Source organism: Equus quagga, unplaced genomic scaffold (assembly GCF_021613505.1).
Source record: "Equus quagga isolate Etosha38 unplaced genomic scaffold, UCLA_HA_Equagga_1.0 71032_RagTag, whole genome shotgun sequence".
NCBI classification, from domain to species: Eukaryota; Metazoa; Chordata; class Mammalia; order Perissodactyla; family Equidae; genus Equus; species Equus quagga.
In genome coordinates, this window is record NW_025801966.1 from 3,753 (window position 1) to 26,189 (window position 22,437).

Below are 22,437 nucleotides of genomic sequence, written 5' to 3' on the forward strand. Positions count from 1 at the left end.
TAAGACCAGACAGAACAAGTAACACACAAGGATAAGTTTAAGACCAGTGGCGGCGATGTTGCTAAAGTTGGCTTCAATAGCATTTGAAATACTGAGTACTTGGTTACTTGGGTGCCAGATTTCTGAATCCCCTCTACCCATCACGACGTTTGAACACTGGTGTCTGTCCCACCCTCTGCTCTATTTCACCACTTCAGTTTTCATACATCTCATATGTGGATTATGGTTTAAAATGGAAGCCTCTTCTGACTCTTGAAGAGTCAGGAATATTTGGAATCTGTTCATAGGGCATTTCTAAATAGAGGTCTGATCTGATTAAAAATGACTTCTGGCAAGGGGCTGGCCCCGTGGCCGAGTGGTTAAGTTCGCGCGCTCCGCTGCAGGCGGCCCAGTGTTTCGTTAGTTCGAATCCTGGGCGCGGACATGGCACTGCTCATCAGACCACGCTGAGGCAGCGTCCCACATGCCACAACTAGAAGAACCCACAACAAAGAATACACAACTATGTACCGGGGGGCTTTGGGGAGAAAAAGGAAAAACTAAAATCTTTAAAAAAAAAAAAATGACTTCTGGCAAATCCATACAGACAGAAATAGCTTAGTGGTTGTCAAGGGCTGGAGGGAGGGAGAAATGGGAAATGATTGCTTGACAGGTAGGGGATTTTCTTTTGGGTTGACGAAAATGTTATGGAAATAGTAGCTATGGTTGCACAACCTTGTTAATGCACTAAATTTCATTGAATTGTACACTTTAAAATAGCTAAAATGGTAAATTTTATGTGTATTTTACCACAATAAAAAAGAAAATTTGCCCAAGAAAAAAAATGACTTCTTAAAAATTATCAACAAGTACACTAACAACTACTGAGCGTTTATTTTTGGGATGAAATTGGTCTCTCTCGATTTAAAAATATGCGGGCCGGCCCCATGGCTAAGTGGTTCAAGTTCCATGCGCTCTGCTTCAACAGCCTGGGGTTCGCTGTTCGGATCCTGTTGTGGACCTACTCCACTCATCAGTGATGCTGTGGAGGCATCCCACATGCAAAGTAAAGAAAGATTGGCACAGATGTTAGCTCAGGGAAAATCTTCCTCCCACACACACAAAACTACATATATAGGGAACTCTTCATTGTGAATGAATCCTAGCTTTAAAAAACACACACACACAGATGGCAAAATTAGAAAAATTACCATTTTTCAACAATTCAGGTAAAGATCGTCAATTAGTGCTAAAACTGTTAGATGAATGATTCAGGAAACAGGATATTCACAAAGTCTTAAAATAGCATGCTATACACTTTTATTAATTACCTAAGTAAAAAAGAACCTCACTAGTGGAGAGAGAGGGCACACACTTCTTTAATAAGTGATTACATTGGCATCACCAGTAATGAAATAAACTGACATTACTTGTCTCCAGCCAAAATGTGGTACATTGTGACATACACAACATCATCTATGTAACTTTCCTGCCAAAAACACAGTACTGGAATCTAATCTCAAGAAAACAATCACACAAAACCAGACTGAGGAACTTTTACATGACAACTGTCTTGGTCTCTTTAAAACTGTCGACGTATTGAAATGAAACAAATAAACAAAGGAAAAAGAACTATTCTTGATAACAGGGGACAAAAAGGACAAATAATCACATTATATATTTGTTCCTTGATTGGATACTAGATGCCCCCTCAAAAAAAGCTATAAAAGATCTTTTAGGATAATTGAGAAAATGTAATTATAGGCTATATATTAAAGCTATTGTGAAGATGATAACTCCTTGAGTGAGAACGCTATTATTACTATGCAAAAGGAAGTCCTTGTTATTAGAAGATACATACTGAAGTATTTAGGTGTTAAGTGTGGTAGGTAGATGATAGATAGATAGATAGTTAGATGCAGAGAGATATGTAGTTAAAATACAGATATATACACATTTTCATATATTATATATACATATATATTTCTGTTGTGTGTTTGTTTTAAATGTTATTCAGATTTCTAATGTTTTTTTAATTTAAAATTGGGAGAAAATTCCATCCCTTAAGTTCACTATAATTTTGTTTTTAAAGTTATTGCCTTGTATATTTTAAAACAACTAATACATGAAAATGCTACTTTAAGATTTAAAAAGCAGGTATATTTTCAGTAAGTGGTGTGGGTACAAGTGGATATCCATAAAGAAAAGAATTGAAGTGTGATCATTACTGCACACCATAGGTGAAAATGAACTTTAAATGGATCATAGACCTAAATATAAAAGCTAAAAGTATAAAACTTGTAAAAGAAAAGTATAAATATTTGGAAACTTGAGCTTGAAAATAATTTTTAAGATAGGCCACAAAAGCACAAATCATTAGAGAAATAAAAACTTGTATACAAATGTTCATAGCACCTTTATTCAAATAGCCCAAAACTGGAAACAACTCAAATATTCATCAGTCAACAGATAAATAATTTGTGGTACCTCATACGATGGAATACTACTCCTCAAATAAAAAGCAACAAACTAATGACACATGCAATAACAAAGATGAACCTCAAACACATTCTGCCACATAAAAAGCAGAGAGAAGAGTTTATATTGATTACGTGTTATTCCATTCATGTCACATCCATCATATTGCATTCCTGAAAAGGCAAAACTATAGGACCAAAAGCAGATCAGTGGCTACAAAGGACTGAAACTGGGGGAGTGGATTGGTTGCAAAAGGAGAAGGAAGGAACTTTTTGAGATAATGGAAATGTTTTATGTGTTAGTTGTGGTGGTACCTACATAACTTCACATACTGGTCAAAACTCATTAGACTTTACAGTTAAACAGGTGAATTTGCTTTTAGATAAGTTATACCTCAAGTTAAAAACAAAGTGTTACGTTAAGTCACAAAAAGCACAAAAAGCAATGTGGTGAAAAGTCACTCTCCCTCCCATTTAATCACACAAATCCACTTAGACTTTCCAAAAGCAACCATTCCCACCAACTAGTTATATGTCCTTCCAGAGAATATGTCCTTCCTCTCAGAAATATTAAGCTAATCAGGCAGATAAACCTATCTACTTTTATGCCACTTACCACTCTCTTCTTTTTTTTATCCAAATGACAAGCATCCCCTGCATCTTGATATTTTTATTTAATAAAATAACTTAGATACAGTCCCATATCAACATATACACATCTGCCTTATTCATGCTACATAATGTGAATGTGCCCTTATGCTACTGATGAACATTTAGAGAATTCAAATATTTTTATTACAAGCAATGATGCAAGGAGAATTTTTTTGGACATTCCTTCATTAGCACTTGTAATAGATACCAAGAATTTTAATTCTTGCATTTTAAGATATTATATTTTATATTTTAATGGATATTGCCAAACTGTCCTCCAAAAAAACTGGACTTATTTATAATCCTGCCAGTCGCACTTGCAAGTACTTGTTTACACATATCCTCACCAACACAACATTTTCTCAGCCTTTGACTTCATCGCTCTGATAGATGAAAATGTTGTCTCATAGTTTTAGCATATGTATTTTGGGTATGTCACCTAGTTTAATTCTTGCAACATTCTATTGAAGTAGAAAAGGTTGGTATTATCAACAGTTTACAAATGAGAAAACTGAGGCTCATGGGGTTAAAAACTTTATTCAAGATTATAGCTAAGAGTAGCAGAACCAGAGTTCATGCTGAGTTCCTCCTGAATTTGCATCCTGCTGCCATGCATTTCTGAATACCTACCGGAATTTTCCATTTTTAGGACACATTTGACAGAGGCAGTATCTGATTCTTTTAGAAAGCCAAAAGGGGAATATCCCTCTGCACACGTGACACTCCCACCCCTCTGCCCTAAGCATGCAACTATGATTCTGATCATCTGTTTTCCTGGCTGGGAAATAAGAACTTACAAACCATAAAGAGACATAATCTGGGCACATGAAACACAAATGGTCATTCTGCAACCAGAGGAAGTCATCCTTCCCCAAAGTTACTTCATCAACTATTTCAAAATTATGTGTAGGAGGACCATTTTAGCCTCTTGCTATTTTTCTGCTTCAGCCCATAAAATAGGAGCATTTGTCTTCTTGGAGGTGTAAGTACACAATCCTTTGTCTGAAACCATGGAGCCAAATGTATTTTCATATTTAGAATTGTTTGAAATTTTACAAAGATATTATGATCTATATGGCGTAAAGTTTATGATATCGCCAATAATGTGACAAATACCAAACAATCAAGTGCATTGCTATTTCTTTAGCAAAACATGAATAGTCACACACAGCGGCATAAATAAGGAATATAAATAGATTTATTTCAGTTCAAGTAAGGTTTTGGCCCCTGAATGAAACTGCACCAAACTTACCTTTGTTTTAAATTTTCCCAGTTCTGAGTATTGCAAAATTAAGGATGAGGGGTTTCTAAACCCACATTACAGAAAAAACCTTAGATCAGCTCTGTCCAACACAGCCTTGAATGATCCAAGGTTATTTACACTTAAATTAAAGCTAATTAAAAGTAAATAAAATTTAAAATTCAGTTCCTCAGTTGCATTAATCACATTTCAGGTGTTCCATAGGCACATGTTGCTAATAGCTCCCATGTGAGGCAACACAGATATTCAGAATCCTCTCTCCCCCAGAAGATGGCAGTAGTAATTTCAACCTTAATAAACTCTCAACTCTTGTCCCCTCAAAGTAGAATTTTCAGTTTTTTCAAAAAATAATAGCAGTATGTGCAGGCTTCGAATGGGAATATTTTGTAGGATACTAACTAGAAAGTCTGAATAAATAGAGAAACCATGTGTCACAAAGCATTGGAAAGCTGCTGAGACAAAAATTAGTCTCCAGATTCCAGAGATGGAAGATCCTTGGAAAGGTAAGCCAATATCTACAGTCAATTTTCAACTGCGTTAATAACCAATTCTGAAATGGAGCAGAAGGCATTAAATAATTCTGTCTGCCTAGTGAGGGAATGAACACTTTCTGGAAGAAGATAAATATCATCTGAGACTGCATTTTTTAATGTAATATCTGCACTTAACAAAAACTTATTAAGCACACTAAAGACAGAACTAGGTGAACACAAAAAGAGAAAGAGGCAATAAACTATATAAGGCAATAAAATATACCCAAGGTCGGAAAAATTATCCACCTTTTTTTATGAGGCCAGCATTACCTTCATTTCAGAAGTCTGACAAGAAAATATTGAGGAAGAAAAATTGTAGATCAAAGTCTCTTATGAATATAAATACAAATATTCTCAATAAAATGTAGCAAACAAAACTCAGCTGTGTATATGTGAGAGAGACAGAAACAAAGATAGAGATCAAAATACATGCCATATAAATAGATGCAGAGAATCCATTTGATCAAATTGTACACACATTTATAACAAAATAATTATATAGGTTGCGAAGAGCAGGGGAGATGGAGAAATGATGAATTCCTAATCAACCAGTATAGAGTTCCAGTAATACAAGATGAATACGTTCTAGAGATCTGCTGTACAACATTGTGCCCATAGTTAACAATATTGTATTGAAATTTAAAAATCCATTAAAAGGATAGATCTCAGTTTAAGTGTTTTTACCACAATAAAATTTTAAAATTTCATTTTAATTTCTAAAAATTGAAAGAAGTACCAATTTGCCACAATCTCTTTCAGAAGGTAGAAGCAGAAGAAATACTTCCTAACTCAATCTGTAAGTCCAGCATTACCCTAATATCAAAACCAGACAAAGACATCACAAGAAAGGAAAACTACAGACTAATTTCTCTCAGAAACAGAGGCCATTGGGGCTGGCCCTGTGGCCGAGCGGTGAAGTGCGCGCACTCCGCTGTAGGCGGCCCAGTGTTTCGTCGGTTCAAATCCTGGGCGCAGACATGGCACTGCTCATCAAACCACGCTGAGGCAGCGTCCCACATGCCACAACTAGAAGGATCCACAACGAAGAATATACAATTATGTACCGGGGGGCTTTGGGGAGAAAAAGGAAAAAATAAAATCTTTAAAAAAAAGAAAAAGAAACAGAGGCCAGCCCAGTGGCATAGTAGTTAAGTTCACACACTCTGCTTCAGCAGCGCAAGGTTTGTGGGTTCAGATCCTGGGTGTGGACCTACACACTGCTCATCAAGCCATGTTGTGACAGTGTCCCACATACAAAATGGAGGAAGACTGGCACAGATGTTAGCTCAGGGATAATCTCCCTCAAGCAAAAAGAGGAGGATTGGCAAGAGATGCTTAGCTCAGGGCCAATCTTTTCACCAAAATAGTAATTAAAAAAATCTCTCTCAGAAACATACATATAAAAATGCTCAACAAATATAACTTAGCAAATGCTTAGCAACTATAACTCAATAGTGTATTTTTAAAAATTATACACGGACCAAGTGAGATTTATCCCAGGCATGCAGAGCTAGTTCAACATTTAAAAACCAATTAATGCAATCCATTACGTCAACAGGCTAAAGAAGAAAAATCACACGATCATGTCAATAGATGCTGAAAAAACATTTGACAAAATCCAATACCCATTCATGATAAAAACTCTCAATAAACTAGAAACACAAGCGAACTTCCTCAACTTGATAGAGAATATCTACAAAAGCCCTATAGCTAACATCAAATTTAGTGAGAAACTCAAAGAATTCCCACTCACATCAGGAACAAGGCTAGGATGTCTCATCTCACCTCTGCTTTTCAATATCATGCTGGAAATCTTACCTAACGAAATAAGACAAGAAAAGGAAATAAAAGGTATACAGATTGGGGAAAAAGAAATAAAACTATCTTTGTTCATGGATGCCATAATCATCTACGTGGAAAATCCAAAAGAATTTTTAAAAAATTCCTGGAACTACCAGAAAATTGAGAAAGATGGAGTACTCCCTAACACATTCTATGAAGCCAACATCACTCTGATCCCCAAACCTGACAAGCACAACACAAAGAAGGAGAACTACAGGCCAATATCACTGATGAACATAGATGCAAAAATCCTCAACAAAATTTTGGCAAACCGAATACAGCAATACATCAAAAAGATTATACACCATGATCAAGTGGGATTTATACCAGGGACACAGGGATGGTTCAACATCCGCAAGTCAATCAACGTGATACACTACATCAACAAAATGAAAAACAAAAACCACATGATCATCTCAATAGATGCAGAGACAGCATTCGACAAGATCCAACACCCATTTATGATAAAAACCCTCAATAAAATGGGTATAGAAGGAAAGTACCTCAACATAATAAAGGCCATATATGACAGACCCACAGCCAACATCATACCCAATGGACAAAAACTGAAAGCCATCCCTCTGAGAACAGGAACAAGACAAGGGTGCCCACTTTCACCACTCCTATTCAACATAGTACTGGAGGTGCTGGCCAGAGCAATTCGGCAGGAAAAAGAAATAAAAGGAATCCAAATAGGTAACGAAGAAGTAAAACTCTCGCTGTTTGCAGACGACATGATCTTATATATAGAAAACCCCAAAGAATCCATAGAAAAACTATTAGAAATAATCAACAACTACAGCAAAGTAGCAGGGTATAAAATTAACGTGCATAAATCAGTAGCATTTCTATACACTAACAATGAACTAACAGAAAAAGAACTCAAGAATTCAATCCCATTCACAATCGCAATGAAAAGAATAAAATACCTTGGGATAAACTTAACCAAGGAAGTGAAGGATCTATACAATGAAAACTACAAGACTTTCTTGAAAGAAATTGATGATGACATAAAGAGATGGAAAGACATTCCATGCACATGGATTGGAAGAATAAACATAGTTAAAATGTCCATACTACCTAAAGCAATATACAGATTCAATGCTATCCCAATCAGAATCCCAAGAACATTCTTCACAGAAATTGAACAAACAATCCTAAAATTCATATGGGGCAACAAAAGACCGCGAATTGCTAAAGCAATCCTGAGCAAGAAAAACAAAGCCGGCAGAATCACAATCTCCGATTTTAAAACATACTACAAAGCTACAGTGATCAAAACAGCATGGTACTGGTACAAAAACAGGTCCACAGATCAATGGAACAGAATTGAAAGCCCAGAGATAAAACCACACATCTATGGACAGCTAATCTTCGACAAAGGAGCAGAGGGCCTACAATGGAGAAAAGAAAGTCTCTTCAACAAATGGTGCTGGGAAAACTGGACAGCCACATGCAAAAGACTGAAAATCGACCATTCTTTTTCACCACACACCAAAATAAACTCAAAATGGATCAAAGACCTAAAGATTAGGCCTGAGACAATAAGTCTTTTGGAAGAGAATATAGGCAGTACACTCTTTGACATCAGTTTCAAAAGAATCTTTTCGGACACTGTAACTCCTCAGTTGAGGGAAACAATAGAAAGAATAAACAAATGGGACTTCATCAGGCTAAAGAGCTTCTTCAAGGCAAGGGAAAACAGAATTGAAACAAAAAAACAGCTCACTAATTGGGAAAAAATATTTACAAGCCACTTATCCGACAAAGGGTTAATCTCCATAATATACAAAGAACTCACACTGCTTAACAACAAAAAAACAAACAACCCGATCAAAAAATGGGCAGAGGACATGAACAGACATTTCTCAAAAGAAGATATGAATATGGCCAATAGACACATGAAAAGATGTTCATCATCGCTAATCATCAGGGAAATGCAAATCAAAACTACACTAAGATATCACCTTACACCCGTTAGATTGGCAAAAACATCCAAAACCAAGAACGACAAATGTTGGAGAGGTTGTGGAGAAAAAGGAACCCTCATACACTGTTGGTGGGAATGCAAACTGGTACAGCCACTATGGAAAACAGTATGGAGATTTCTCAAAAAGTTAAAAATAGAAATACCCTATGACCCAGCCATCCCATTACTGGGTATCTATCCTAAGAACCTGATATCAGAAATCTCAAGAGTCCGTTGCACCCGTATGTTCATCGCAGCATTATTTACAATAGCCAAGATGTGGAACCAGCCTACATGCCCAGAAACTGATGATTGGATAAAGAAGATGTGGTATATATACACAATGGAATACTACTCAGCCATAAAAAAGACAAAATTGGCCCATTCACAACAACGTGGATGGACCTCGAGGGTATTATGTTAAGCGAAATAAGCCAGTCAGAGAAAGACGAACTCTATATGACTCCACTCATAGGTGGAAGTTAGTATATTGATAAGGAGATCAGATCGGTGGTTACCAGGGAAAAGAGGGGGTCGGGGGAGGGCACAAAGGGGGAAGTGGTGTACCCACAACATGACTAACAAAAATGTACAACTGAAATCTCACAAGGTTGTAATCTATCATAACATTAACAAAAAATATATATATATATTTTCGCTATAAAAAAAAATTCCTGGAACTAATGAACAATTATACCAAGATTGCATGATACAAGGTTAATATACTAAATTCAATCATTTTCATACATATCTGAAATGAACAATTGGAATTTAAAAGTAAAAACACAATGCCACTTACATTAGCATCCAAAAAATGAAATATTTAAGTATAAATATAACAAAATATGCATAAAATCTATAGAGGAAACCACAAAACTCTGATGGAAAAAATCAAAGATCTAAACAAATGGAGAGATATTCCATGTTTATGGGTAGGAAGACTTAATATTGTCAAGATGTCAGTTCTTCTTGACTTAATCTACCAATTCAATGTCATCTAAATCAAAATCCCAACAAGTTTTTGTGTGGATATCAATAAAGTAATTCTAAAGCATATATGGAAAGGAAAAAGCTCAGTGGAACAGAATAGAGAGCCCAGAAATAGACCCACATAAATAAATTTGGCTGATCTTTGACAAAGGAGCAAAGGCAGCCAAATGGAGAAAATATAATTTTTTCAAAGAATATTGCAAGAAATCTGGACATCCACAAGCAAAAAGATGAATCTCACACCCTTCACAAAATTTAGCTCAAAATAGATCACAGACCCAAATGTAAAACACAAAACTATAAAACTACTAAAAGATAAAACAGGAAAATATCTAGATGACCTTGGGTTTGGCAATGACTTTTAAAAATTTCTGCTCTGTGACAGACATTTTCAAGAGAACGAAAAGACAAGTCACAGACTAGGAGAAAATATTTACAAAAGACATGTCTGATAAAGAATTGTTATGCAAAATATACAAAGAACTCTTAAAACTCAACAATAAGAACTCAAACATAATTTAAAAATGGGAAAAAGATCTGAACAGACCCCTAATCAAAGAAGATATACAGATGACAAATAAGCATATGAAAAGATGCTCCACATCATACATCATCAGGAGAATGCAAAATAAAATAACAATGAGATACCACTTTGCACCTTTTAGGATGGCCATAATCCAGAACACTGACAATATCAAATGCTGACAGGGTTGTGGAGCAACGGGACCTCTTATTCATTGCTGGTGGGAATACAAATGATAGTGCCATTTTGGAAGACAGTTTGGCATCTCTTACAAAACTAAACATACTCTTACCACGTGATTCAGCAATCACATTCCTTGTTATTTACCTAAAAAAGCTGAAAACTTATGTCCACACAAAAATCTATACATGGACATTTATAGAAGCTGTATTCATAATTGCCAAAACTTGGAAGCAACCAAGATGTTTTTCACAAGGTAAATGAATTAAAAAACTGAGGTGTATTCAGACAATGAAATTTTATTCAGCACTGAAAAGAAATAAGCTATCAAGCCATGAAAAGACATGGAGGAAACAAATGCATATTACTAAGTGAAAGAAGCCAATCTGAAAAGGCTACATACTATATAATTCCAACTGTACGATATTCTGGAAGAGGCAAAACTACAAAGACAGTAAAAGGATCAGTGGTGGTTAGGGGTTTTGGGGGAAGGAGGGATGAACAGGCAGGGCACAGAGGATTTTTATGGCAGTGAAACTACTCTGTACGATACTACAATTATGGGTACATGTCATCATACACTGTCCAAATCCATAGAATGTACAATGCCAAGAGTGAAGCCTAATGTAAATGAAGAGCTTTGGATAATGATAACATGTCAATGTAGGCTCATCAATTGTAACAAATGTACCATTCTGGTAGAGGATGCTGATAATGGGGCATGCTATGCATGTGTGGAGGCCGGAGGCATATGGGAAATCTCTGTACCTTCTGCCCAATATTGCTGTGACCCTGAAACTGCTCTAAAAAATAAAGCCCATCAAAGAAAATCATACGAAAATAAGAGAAGAGGAAATACTTTCCTAAGCTTATTTTTTTAATATTTACAAAAATATACACAAATTATCGTTCCCAATGATGAGACATTAAACCCCACCCCTTCCTGGATATCAGAAATGAAACAAGATGTTCACTATCACCACTTCTATTCAAAACTATCTGGAAATCCAGCCAGTGTGCTAATACAGTAAAGATAAATTAAAGTCATAAGAATTGCAATATAAAAAATAAAACAAATATTAAGCCATATCGCAGAGCTGTATACACAGAAATTATAAATGAATCCACAAATAAATTATTAGCAATGATAGGTGAATTTGGAAAAGTTTCTAGATATAAGGTGACCAAAATAACACAATCAATTATATGTGATAACCAAAAAGTGCAAAAGGCATTTTTAAAATTATACAATGTATAAAAACATCAAAAATATAATTTATCTAGGAAAAACATAATAGATGCGCAAGCCACTGTACTGAAAACAAAACAATATTGAAAAAGTAAAAGAAAGTCCAAATAAATTGTGAGAATGTACTATAGCCCTGAAGAGAAAGATTCAAGATGTCCATTTTTTCCCAAATTAATTTAATATTACTCTGATAAATCACAGCTGAGTATTTTGCGTAATTGACAAACTAATACTAAAATTTATGTAGAAATGTAAACAGCTAAGAGTAGTCAAAACCATATTAAAGAAGCAGAACAAATTTGGAAGACTTATACAGCCAGATATCAAGACTTGTCATCAAGCTTTACAGCACCAACTGGCAACAACACAAACTTCATCAAGCTGCTACACATGATTTTTGCTCTTCTCATATCTTGGCGTCAGTAGAGGATTGAAACCACACTGTGAACATGGGAACTTCAAGAGCACTGAGGTCAGTGTAGGAGAAACAAATCTTACCTTGGGGATGATATAGTTTCTAAATTTAACGTCACAGGTCACTGCATGAGGCAGGTTGGTGGGGACGATGTCAGTGTATCTCTGAATCTCGTGTATCACGGCATCCATGTAGGGCATGTGGCTCCTGTCCTGCATGCTGGGGCTCCGGTGTCTACCAATCACACGGTCAATTTCTTCCTGAACTTTAGCTGGTAAGACACAAGGAAGACTGATAGAAAAAGAAGAGAAGAATGCATAGCACATTTGCATTCCAACTCAGGGTTACATGAAGCACTATGAAGGTGTCCCAACAGCATTATAAACATAAGTTATATGCCCAGAAGTACACCTAGACGTAGAGTTGCCACCATATAGATGCATACAACTCTCATACAAGCCAGGCGTTGAGATACATTTGCGCACACCTATACAGGATAATCAATACAAGCAGAAATGATGAAATGCTTCAAAATATAAGTACACTATTTAACTTAAGAAATTACTGTCCTTGCAGAAAGAAAAGCAGGAATCAAGTATCAATTTCATATAATATATGATGTTTTAAAAACCAAATTCTACTAACTGATGTATACATGTGTATGGTTTGTGTGACTATATGTGTGCTGTGTGTGTGTGTGTTTCTGCAACTTGCAATGATATCTTTTCTCATCCTCACATTCCCCAAAAGTGGCCACTTTGAAACATTCTGGCAGTTTCTTCTGAAATGTATGTTTCTTATTTCTATAGTGACCATTTCTTGATTTATCCATTTTTTAGACACTGTCTAATGACTTTTTCTGGTAAGAGATGTGAGGACTTACATCTTAACCATCAGCCCATACAAAATACCTATACCTACAAACAGATGCACACACACACTTCCCCTCACCACATTTCCCCCAATATATTTATATAACGATTTTGATCATATCAATATGCACTGTTTATATCATTAAGATTATAATAAATATTGTACAAGTAAGAAAACTATGATTATGTTTGATCTTTTGTACATTTGTGGGCTTATAAGTGCTTATTTCAATTCCTAATTTTTAGATGCCCATTTAGAGCTATTGCAAATGCTCAGGTGGATGTTTCAAACTCCCAGAAATAATTTTCTAATTACTGGAAAACCTCAAAAAATCAATCATTTCTCTTTTGTTCTTAGGGTCTCCTCATTTCTGCTTTATCCATGTGGTCCATTTTGAAATACACGTTTTCTAACCCTGGTGCCCAGCACCCTCCCTGAAACTTCCATTCTCCTCCATGAGTTCTCCTGAGTCCTGGAGCCCATGGCTTCCTCTGATTTGATTTTAGATATTTGGAAGGAGCATATCCTTCAACATCATTCTGAGAGGATAAAAACAGATGTTACTTTTTGCCAATTTATAGATCTGAAAATATCCTTTAACTATTAATACTAAGGATGATCTTTTGCTCTTGAGAATTATAATGCTATATATGACCTGATTTATGTCTGAAAGTTTTTATGAATTTCTCTTCAATCCTGGTGTTCTGAAGTGCCATGACCCTCTGCCTTGGGGCAGGTATTACTACATTCACTTTGCTGGGCATATGGTGAGAATTTTCCATCTAGATGGCAGAAGATGGAGATCTTTTCTCTGCTGCTGTTCATTCTCTGGAGTATATATCTGGCTGCTAAATTTTAGGAACAGGATGGAGAAAGGAGCTAAGGGTCTCAGAATTCAAATGGACTCCTACTTAGTCTGTTTTTTCAGCCCTGCACCTCACACTTTCCATGTCACTGCCCAGTGTCCCTGAGTGCAGGGCCTCTTAGGTTCCATTTCTGTAGAGACTAAGCCTCCCTTTCCTGTGTAGGAAAAACTGTTATCTGCTGCTACTTCTCCACAAGAGAAGTTGTGGAGGGAACCTGGGCAGGGAGAGTCTGCTGTTTTCTGCTCCATTCTTCCTATACCTTCTTTGACAATTGGTTCTTCCAATACTGAACCTACGTGGATATAGGGGCATGAATTTGCTTGTTTACCCATGATAAATCTTCCCTTTTTGACACTTATGTAATGACTTCAATCTCTCTACTGAGTTGGTTATCAGCCCTCCATCTGCTCTCTGTTTCAGAAATTTGTTAAAGACTTCATGATTGTTGTGCTCCTTCTTTCCAACTTAAACAGGAGTAACTCTCATTTGTAGCTATTCATCATTTCAATGAGATTCTGACCCAGAAAAACATAATGTATCTAGCTAATCTGCTATGCAGAACCAGACTCTATTTGAAGATAAATTTTTTAAGAAAGTTGTTCATAAAAGATAAAACTATTGATCTGAAAAGAAATTCTTATGGTAAACAACATTTTTCTGGACTCAGACTTCTGAAATGATAAAATTCCTTTAGAAGGGTGACATCAGTACAAGACAATAAAATTACAGGCCAATATCCCTGGTGAACATAGATGCAATAATTCTCAAAAAAATACTAGCAAATTGAACTTAACAGCATATTAAAAGGATCATACACTATGATCAAGTCGGATTTATCCCTAAGAGGCATGAGTGGTTCAACATACTTAAAACAATAAACATGATATGCCACATTAACAGAATGAGGGACAAAATCATCTCAATAGATGCAGAAAAAGCATTGGACAAAATTCAACATCCTTTCACGATAAAAACTCTCAACAAACTACATACAGAAGGAATGTACCTCAAAATAATAAAGGCCATATATGACAAGCCTAAAGCTAACTTCATACTCAACAGTGAAAAGCTGAAAGCTTTTCAGCTAGATCGGGAACAAGACAAGGATGCCTACTCTAACCACTTTTATTCAGTATAGTACTGGAAGTCTCAGCGAAAGCAATTTGACAAGGAAAATAAATAAAAGGCATCTATATCAGAAAGGAAGAAGTTAAATTGTCTCTATCTGCAGATGACATGATCTTATATAAAGACCTAAAGACTCCATCAAAAACTATTAGAATGAATTTTAAAAATTCAGTAAAGTAGCAGGATACAACTCAATATACAAAAATCAGTTTTGTTTCTATACATTAACAACAAACTATCTGAAAGAGAAATTAGGAAAATAATCCCATTTACAATAGAATCAAAAAGCATAAAATACTTAGCAGTAAATTTAACCAAAGAGGTAAAAGATCTGTACACTGAAAACTTTAAAACACTGATGAAAAAAATTGAAGAGGACACAATTAAGTGGAAAGATATCCCATGGTCATGGATTAGAAAAATTAATATTGTTAAAATTTCTATACTACCCAAAATGATCTACTGGTTCAATGTAATCCTTATCATATTATAATGACATGTTTCATAGACATAGAACAAGAAATCCTAAATTCATACGGAACCACAAAAGACCCTGATTAGACAAGGCGATCTTGAGAAAGAAGAATGAAGCTGGAGGTATCACACTTTCTGATTTCAAACTATATTACAAAGTTATAGTAATCAAAACAGTGTGGTACTGGCATAAAAACAGACACATAGACCCATGGAACAGAATTGAGAGCCCAGAAATAAACTCTTGCATCTACGGTCAACTCTCTTTGACAAGGGTACAAAGAATATACTATGGAGAAAGGATTGTCTCTTCAATAAATGGTGTTGGGAAAACTTGATATTCACATGCAAAAGAATGTAATTTGACCCTTATCTTACACCATTCACAAAAATAACTTGAAGTGGATTAAAGACTTAAATGTAAAACCTCAAAAAGTAAAACTCCCAGTAGAAAATATAAGAGAAAAGCTCCTTGACATGGTCTTGGCAATGATTTTTTGATATGACAGCAAAAGCACAGGCAACAGGAGCAAAAATAAACAAATGGGACTACATCATATAAAAAGCTTCTGCACAGGAAAAGAAATGATCAATTTAATGAAAAGGCAACCTATGGAATGGGAGAAAATATTTGCAAACCATATATCTGAAAAGGGGTTAATATCCAAAATATATAGGGAACTCATACGACTCAATAGCAAATAATAATAACCACCAATAAAAAATGGGCAAAAGACCCAAATAAACATTTTTTCCAAAGAACATACAAATGGCCAACACATATATGAAAAAGTACTCAACATCACCAAACATCAGGGAACTGTGTATCAAAACCACAATGGGGGCCGGCCCGCCAGCCCCGTGGTGCAGCAGTTAAGCTCACATGTTCCGCTTCTCTGAGGCCCAGGGTTCACCAGTTTGGATCCTGGGTGCAGACATGACACCGCTTGGCAAAAGCCATGCTGTGGTAGGCATCCCACGTATAAACTAGAGGAAGATGGTCCCACGTATAAAGAGAGGAAGAGGATGTTAGCTCAGGGCCAGTCTTCCTCAGCAAAAAGAGGAGGATTGGCAGTAGTTAGCTCAGAGCTAATCTTCCTCAGGAAAAAAAAAAACCCACAATGAATTAACACCATACATCTGTTAGGATGGCTGTTATCAAAAAGACAAGAGAGAAGTATTGGCATGGATGTGGAAAAAGGGATCCCTTGTACACCGTTGATGGGGATGTAAATTGGTACAGCCATTGTGGAAAACTGTATGGGCGTTCCTCAAAACATTAAAAATAGAACTACCATATGAAGCAGCAATCCCACTTCTAAGTACATGCCCAAAGGAAATGAAATGAGTATCTCAAAGAGATAAGTGCACTGCCAAGTTCATTGCAGCATTATTTCCAGTAGCCAAGATATGGAAACAACCTACGTGTCCATCAATGGATGAATAGATGAAGAATATGTGGTGTATATACATATACAATGAAATATTATTCAGCCATAAAAAAGAAGGAAATCCTGCCATTTGCAACAACATGGATGAACTGAAAGGACATTATGCTAAGCAAAATAGGCCAGACACAAAAAGATACGTTGTATACCTTAAAATATACAATTTTTATTTTTAATTATATCTCAATAACGCTGGAAAAATAAAGTTGCTTAAGAAGAAAAATATTCATTTAGGCACATCATCTATCTAAATAGCATATATCTTTTTTATAAATCTAACCTTTTAAAATATTTCCCAAATTGTGGGAATTTTCTCATACCTTTTCACCAAATTTCTAGAATTTCTGCTGTACTTCAACGAATACAGTTCCCATCTTCCCTACCCCAGCATTAGAACACTGCAAATTCAGAATAAAGAAAGAATTCTAACAAACATGCTTACCATTTAAAGTGGCCCCTTCTTAAGAAAACTAATATTCAATCCTAGGCCAATTTATGCTGGCTGTTCCTGCTACAGATCCCTTCCTGTGAAATCCAGACATTTTATCCAGAGTTTTTTATTGATGAGATATAGCTTCATCGTTTTTGCTACTGCTCACACTGTCTTTGCTTCCCTCAGCCATTCTACCCTATTGTGCAAATTCTCACTTTTACCCTTTTTTCACATTTGGACAAATTATAGCTAGTGGCACAGAAATTGCAATAGCGAAGCTTCTCGAAGAAAAAAAAGATGGAGGACCTTAGGAGTGTCTTCTCAACATCTTTTCTGAAATTCACCCTGCCCACCTTGTCGGTCATACCTGTGACCTCTGGATGCTTCAGCAAGAGCAGGAGAGCATATCTTAGGGTGGTGCTCGTTGTCTCTGTCCCAGCTCCAAACAAATCGGATACAGCAGCTATCAAGTTTTCAAAAGTAAACTCCGACTGTTGATTGTGCTTTTCCTAGGAATGATTTGATGTAATTATTTGATAGTTTGCCGCCATATTTAATTAAATGAATCCAAAATAACTCATATGGTTATAAAGTTAAGCAAACTTAGACACTAGAGAGTGCAGTATTAAAACAACAACAACTGTATGGTATGACAGAGTGTGTGGATTGGTTGACCCAATCCTCATTTCCTACCTCCTCATCTCTTGCTTGTCTAAAAATTCCATTTCCCAACCTGTTTTGCAGCTACATTGGCCAAACAACATATTTCTTATCAATGACATACAAGCTGGATCCTGTTGATGCCGCTATTTCTCTTTCCTTCTTCTTACTTACAACACAGATACCAACGAAGGATGAGATGGTATAGACATCATCTTGGAACATGAGTATTTGAGCGTGAAGAAGAAGCTTACACAGTAGGTATGGTGAAGAAAATTGGAAGGCACCTGGCCCATGATACTTCAGGGCTACTGAACTGCCTGACATAAGACTCCTTGCATATGAGATAAATAAAACCACTATTTATTTAAATCATTGTTAATTGGGTTTCCTCTTGTTTGTAGGCAAACACAATCCCTGCTAGTATCTTTGCAGAAATTGACAAGATTATTCTGAAATTCATATAGAAATTTAAGTGATGAAGAATAGACAAAACAATCTTAGAAAAGAATAAAATTAGAGGATTCACACTTCCTAATACCAAAACTTAAAACAAAGCTATAGTAATCAAACTTGTGTGGTACTGGCATAAAACAAGGTATCTAGATCAATGAAATAATAGAATTGAGAGTCTAAAAATAAATCATCACATTTAGAGTCAAATGATTTTCAACAAAGGCACCAAGACCATTCCACGTGGAAAAACATTCTTTTCAACAAATGGAGCTGGGACAAGTGGATACCCATGTGCAAAGGATAAAATTGGGCCCATATCTCATAATATCATCAAAAATTGATTTAAGGGGCCAGCCTGTTGTTGTAGTTGTTGGGTTTGCATGCTCTGCTTTGGTAGCTAGGGGTTTGTGGGTTCAGATAGGCATGGACCTATACATGGCTCTTCAAGCCATGCTGTGGTGGCATTCTACATGCAAAATAGAGGAAGATTGGCACAGATATTGGCTCAGCAACAATCTTCCTCAAGCAAAAAAGAAAGATTGGCAACAGATGTTACCTCAGGGCCAATCTTCCACACCAAAAAAATAAAACTGATTTAAAAGCAATCATGGGGGCTGGCCAAGTGGTGCAGCAGTTAAGTGAGCATATTCCACTTCGGTGGCCCAGGGTTCACCAGTTCGGATCCCAGGTGCAGACCTGGCACCACTTGGCAGAGCCATGTTGCGGTAAGCATCCACATATAAAGTAGGCGAAGATGGGCACGGATGTTAGCTCAGAGCCAGTCTTCCTCAGCAAAAAGAGGAGGATTGGCAGCAGTTAGCTCAGGGCTAATCTTCCTCAAAAAGAAAAAAAAGGTAAAAAAAATAAATAAATAAAAGCAATCATAGACCTAAATGTAATAGCTAAAACTATAAAACTCTTAGAAGAAAATTTGGGGTGAATATGTGCGAGTTTGGATTAGATAATAGTTTCTTGGATATGACACCAAAAGCACAAGAAACCATAAAGAAAATAAATTGAATTTCACAAAATTAAAAACTTTTGTATTTCAAAAGACATTACCAAGAAAGGGAAAGGACAACCCACAAAACGGGAGAAAATATCTACAAATCGTATGTCTGATAAGGGATTGTATCTATAATACACCAGAACTCTTCCATCTCAGTAATTCAAAAATAATAATAGCTAAAATCAAAAATGGGCAAAGAATTGAAATAGACATTTATCCAAAAAAATGTAGAAATGGCCAATAAGCACACAAAAGAAGCTAAACATCATTAGCCATCAGGAAAATGCAAATCAAAAGCACAATAAAAGACCACTTCACACCTACTAGGATGGCTAGAATCAAAAAGATGGACAATAAGAAGCATCAGGAAGGATGTGGAGAAATTGTAACCCTCATACCCTGCTGGTGAGAATGTAAAATGCTGCAGCCACTTTCACGTCTAGGTTCTCCTCTGAGAGTTTTATATTTTTAGCTCTTACGATTAGGTCTTTGATCCAGCTATCCTTCCTCCAAAAGTTCGATATAAAGCTACCACATGACCCAGCAATTCCACCACCAAGTATATACCTGAGATTAATTAAAACATATATCCACACAAAAACCTGTACACAAATGTCCACAGCAACATTATTCATAGTGGCCAAAAAACAAAAACAACCAAAATGTCCATCAACCAACGAATGGATATATAAAATGTGATTTATCCACACTGGAATATCATTCAACCATATAAAGGAATGAAGTACTGATATATGCTACAACATCAGTGAACCTTGAAAACACATTACATGAATGAAGCTAGATGCCAAAGACTACATATGGCATAATGCCATTAATATGAAATGTCCAGATTAGCACATCTGTAGAGACAGAAAGTAGACTAACGTTGTCTAGAACTGGGAGGTTTGGGGGGCAATGGGGGTGACTGCTAATGAACAGAAGGGTTTCTTTTCATGGTGATGAAAATGTTTAGAAATTGTGGTGGTGATTGCACAGCTCTGTGAAAATACTAAACTATTGAACTGTACTTACAATATGTGAAGGGTATGGTATGTGAATTACACTCAATAAAGATGTTACCAAAAAAATTAACTAGAGGGCCGCCCCCATAGCCGAGTGGTTAAGTTCACGCGCTCTGCTTCGGGGGCCCAGGGTTTTGCCGATTCGGATCCTGGGCACTGCTCATCAGGCCATGCTGAGGTGGCATCCCACATGCCACAACTAGAAGGACCCACAACTAAAAATACACAACTATGTACCGGGGGGGGTTGGGGAGAAAAAAGAAAAATAAAATCTTAAAAAAAAATTAACTAGACTCTAAATACTATAGTGAAGTCCAGAGGAACAATGCAGTTTTTAAGTATAGTATTTAGGAAATACCCACTGTTAACTGAAATACCAGAGAACTTAGAGCCCTGCTTAGCCCATGATTAATGGAGAAGCTTTATAACATCGAGATAATTCCTCGAAATATGTGCAAAATACCCAAGAACTTGTATAGGTGAATTCTCCTGAAGAGACATCCATACTTTTAATAAGATTTGCAAATCAATTGGACCCCAGAACGATAAAAATTATTGCCCTAGCAGCAGAGTAGGCAGAGAGTAAAAGTAATTTGTTTCTTCCCTCTTCCAGTTTCTTCAAACCATTCCATCTTCTTCACTTCATTCCAACTAGAACATATGATTTGGGCACTGCAGTACAAATCCAGGGACAATTCTTTGAAAGTCACCTTCATCAGCATCTTTGACTTCTTGCCATTTTAGCCTGCTAACTGATTTTTCATTTCTGCCCAGTGTTACAAAGTGGTTGAATAAAATACTGGTGGCCTCAGATGAAGGAATTTCCTTCTCTAAAGTTAGATCTTCTCAGCATGTTCTGGATTCTGTCTCTCTCCAGTTCAAGGAGGACTTTGTACTTGAGCTCCACTCTCATCATACAGTTCATCTTACAGAACTCCCAGGATAATTTTCCTAATAATTATTTGCATTCCACTCTTGTTGTGGCTCATACACACACTTGATCAAATCAAAGCTTTCATGTCAACCTTCAGGTTTACAGTTACTTGACAGACACCAACCCCTAACTCCATATCTGTCCAAATTCATTTTTGATTACCTTCAGTTAAGGCTTCTCTCTTCCATCCATCTAATCTGTTTGCCACCACATACCTCTGAACCTCTCATTACACCATTCTTCCTAGCTGAAATTCCCTCCTCTGTTCCTTATTGCAAATATTTGAAAATATATATTAAACCTGTGGACATGCAGGAAGCCCACCTAGGATAAACTCTTCCTTCTCACTCTCCCACAGGCTGTATGACCCAATCACATCAACCTTCACTTTATGGCTCAATATGTTATATTTTCCAACTGGTCTGCATTTCCATTTCACCTGAGGTGTCCATTCTCTTTTCCCTCAGGTAGATTATTAGTGCCTAACAACCAGGGTCCATGTATTCTAGTTATTTAACAATACAATTTTAAATCTCCCATGACGTTCAGTCTAGATCCATGCACACGATAGGTACCTAAAGTACTTCTCAAGCATTTCTTGACTGACCATTTAAACATTCCTACCAAGGACAGAACTAATCAATGAACAAAAAAATGCAGGCAAACAAATAACCAATCTGTCATTAACATTTTACCTGTTCCATTTTGATCAGGAAACAATCAATGAAGTCTCGAGGATTATTAATGTCTAGAGACTCTTGGTGTTCTTTTATTTTCTCCAAAAGATAACTTTTTATATCAGCAACATTTTTAAGTAATTTTTTATGCCTCCCTGGGATATAATCAATAACAGCAGGGAAATTATTGCAGACCTAAAAAAGAAAAGAATTATTAAATAAAAAACATTTAATGTATATATACACCAAGTCCTGGTTAGAAATTGTTATTATAAAAATGAATAAAATATGATTTCTACCTTGAGGGGGAAATTTTCACTGCACATATATAGTAGTTCTCTATGCTTACAAAGTTTTCAGAAAAAGAACTATGACCAGAGGATAAAGA

General features: G+C 36.2%; 1 protein-coding gene across 1 annotated transcript in view; it reads right to left on the minus strand.

Annotated features, from left to right (window-relative positions):
• Nucleotides 1-22,244, minus strand: part of LOC124234103 (cytochrome P450 2C42) — a gene marked incomplete at its 5' end in the record, with an annotated part of 24,794 nt that extends 2,550 nt beyond the window's left edge. Inside the window, 3 exons of the mRNA XM_046651367.1 lie at nt 12,153-12,340; nt 17,659-17,800; nt 22,068-22,244. Of these exons, the coding sequence (XP_046507323.1) occupies nt 12,153-12,340; nt 17,659-17,800; nt 22,068-22,244 (507 nt within the window). The remainder of the gene's footprint in view (nt 1-12,152; nt 12,341-17,658; nt 17,801-22,067) is intronic.
• Between the last annotated feature and the right edge of the window lie 193 nt (nt 22,245-22,437).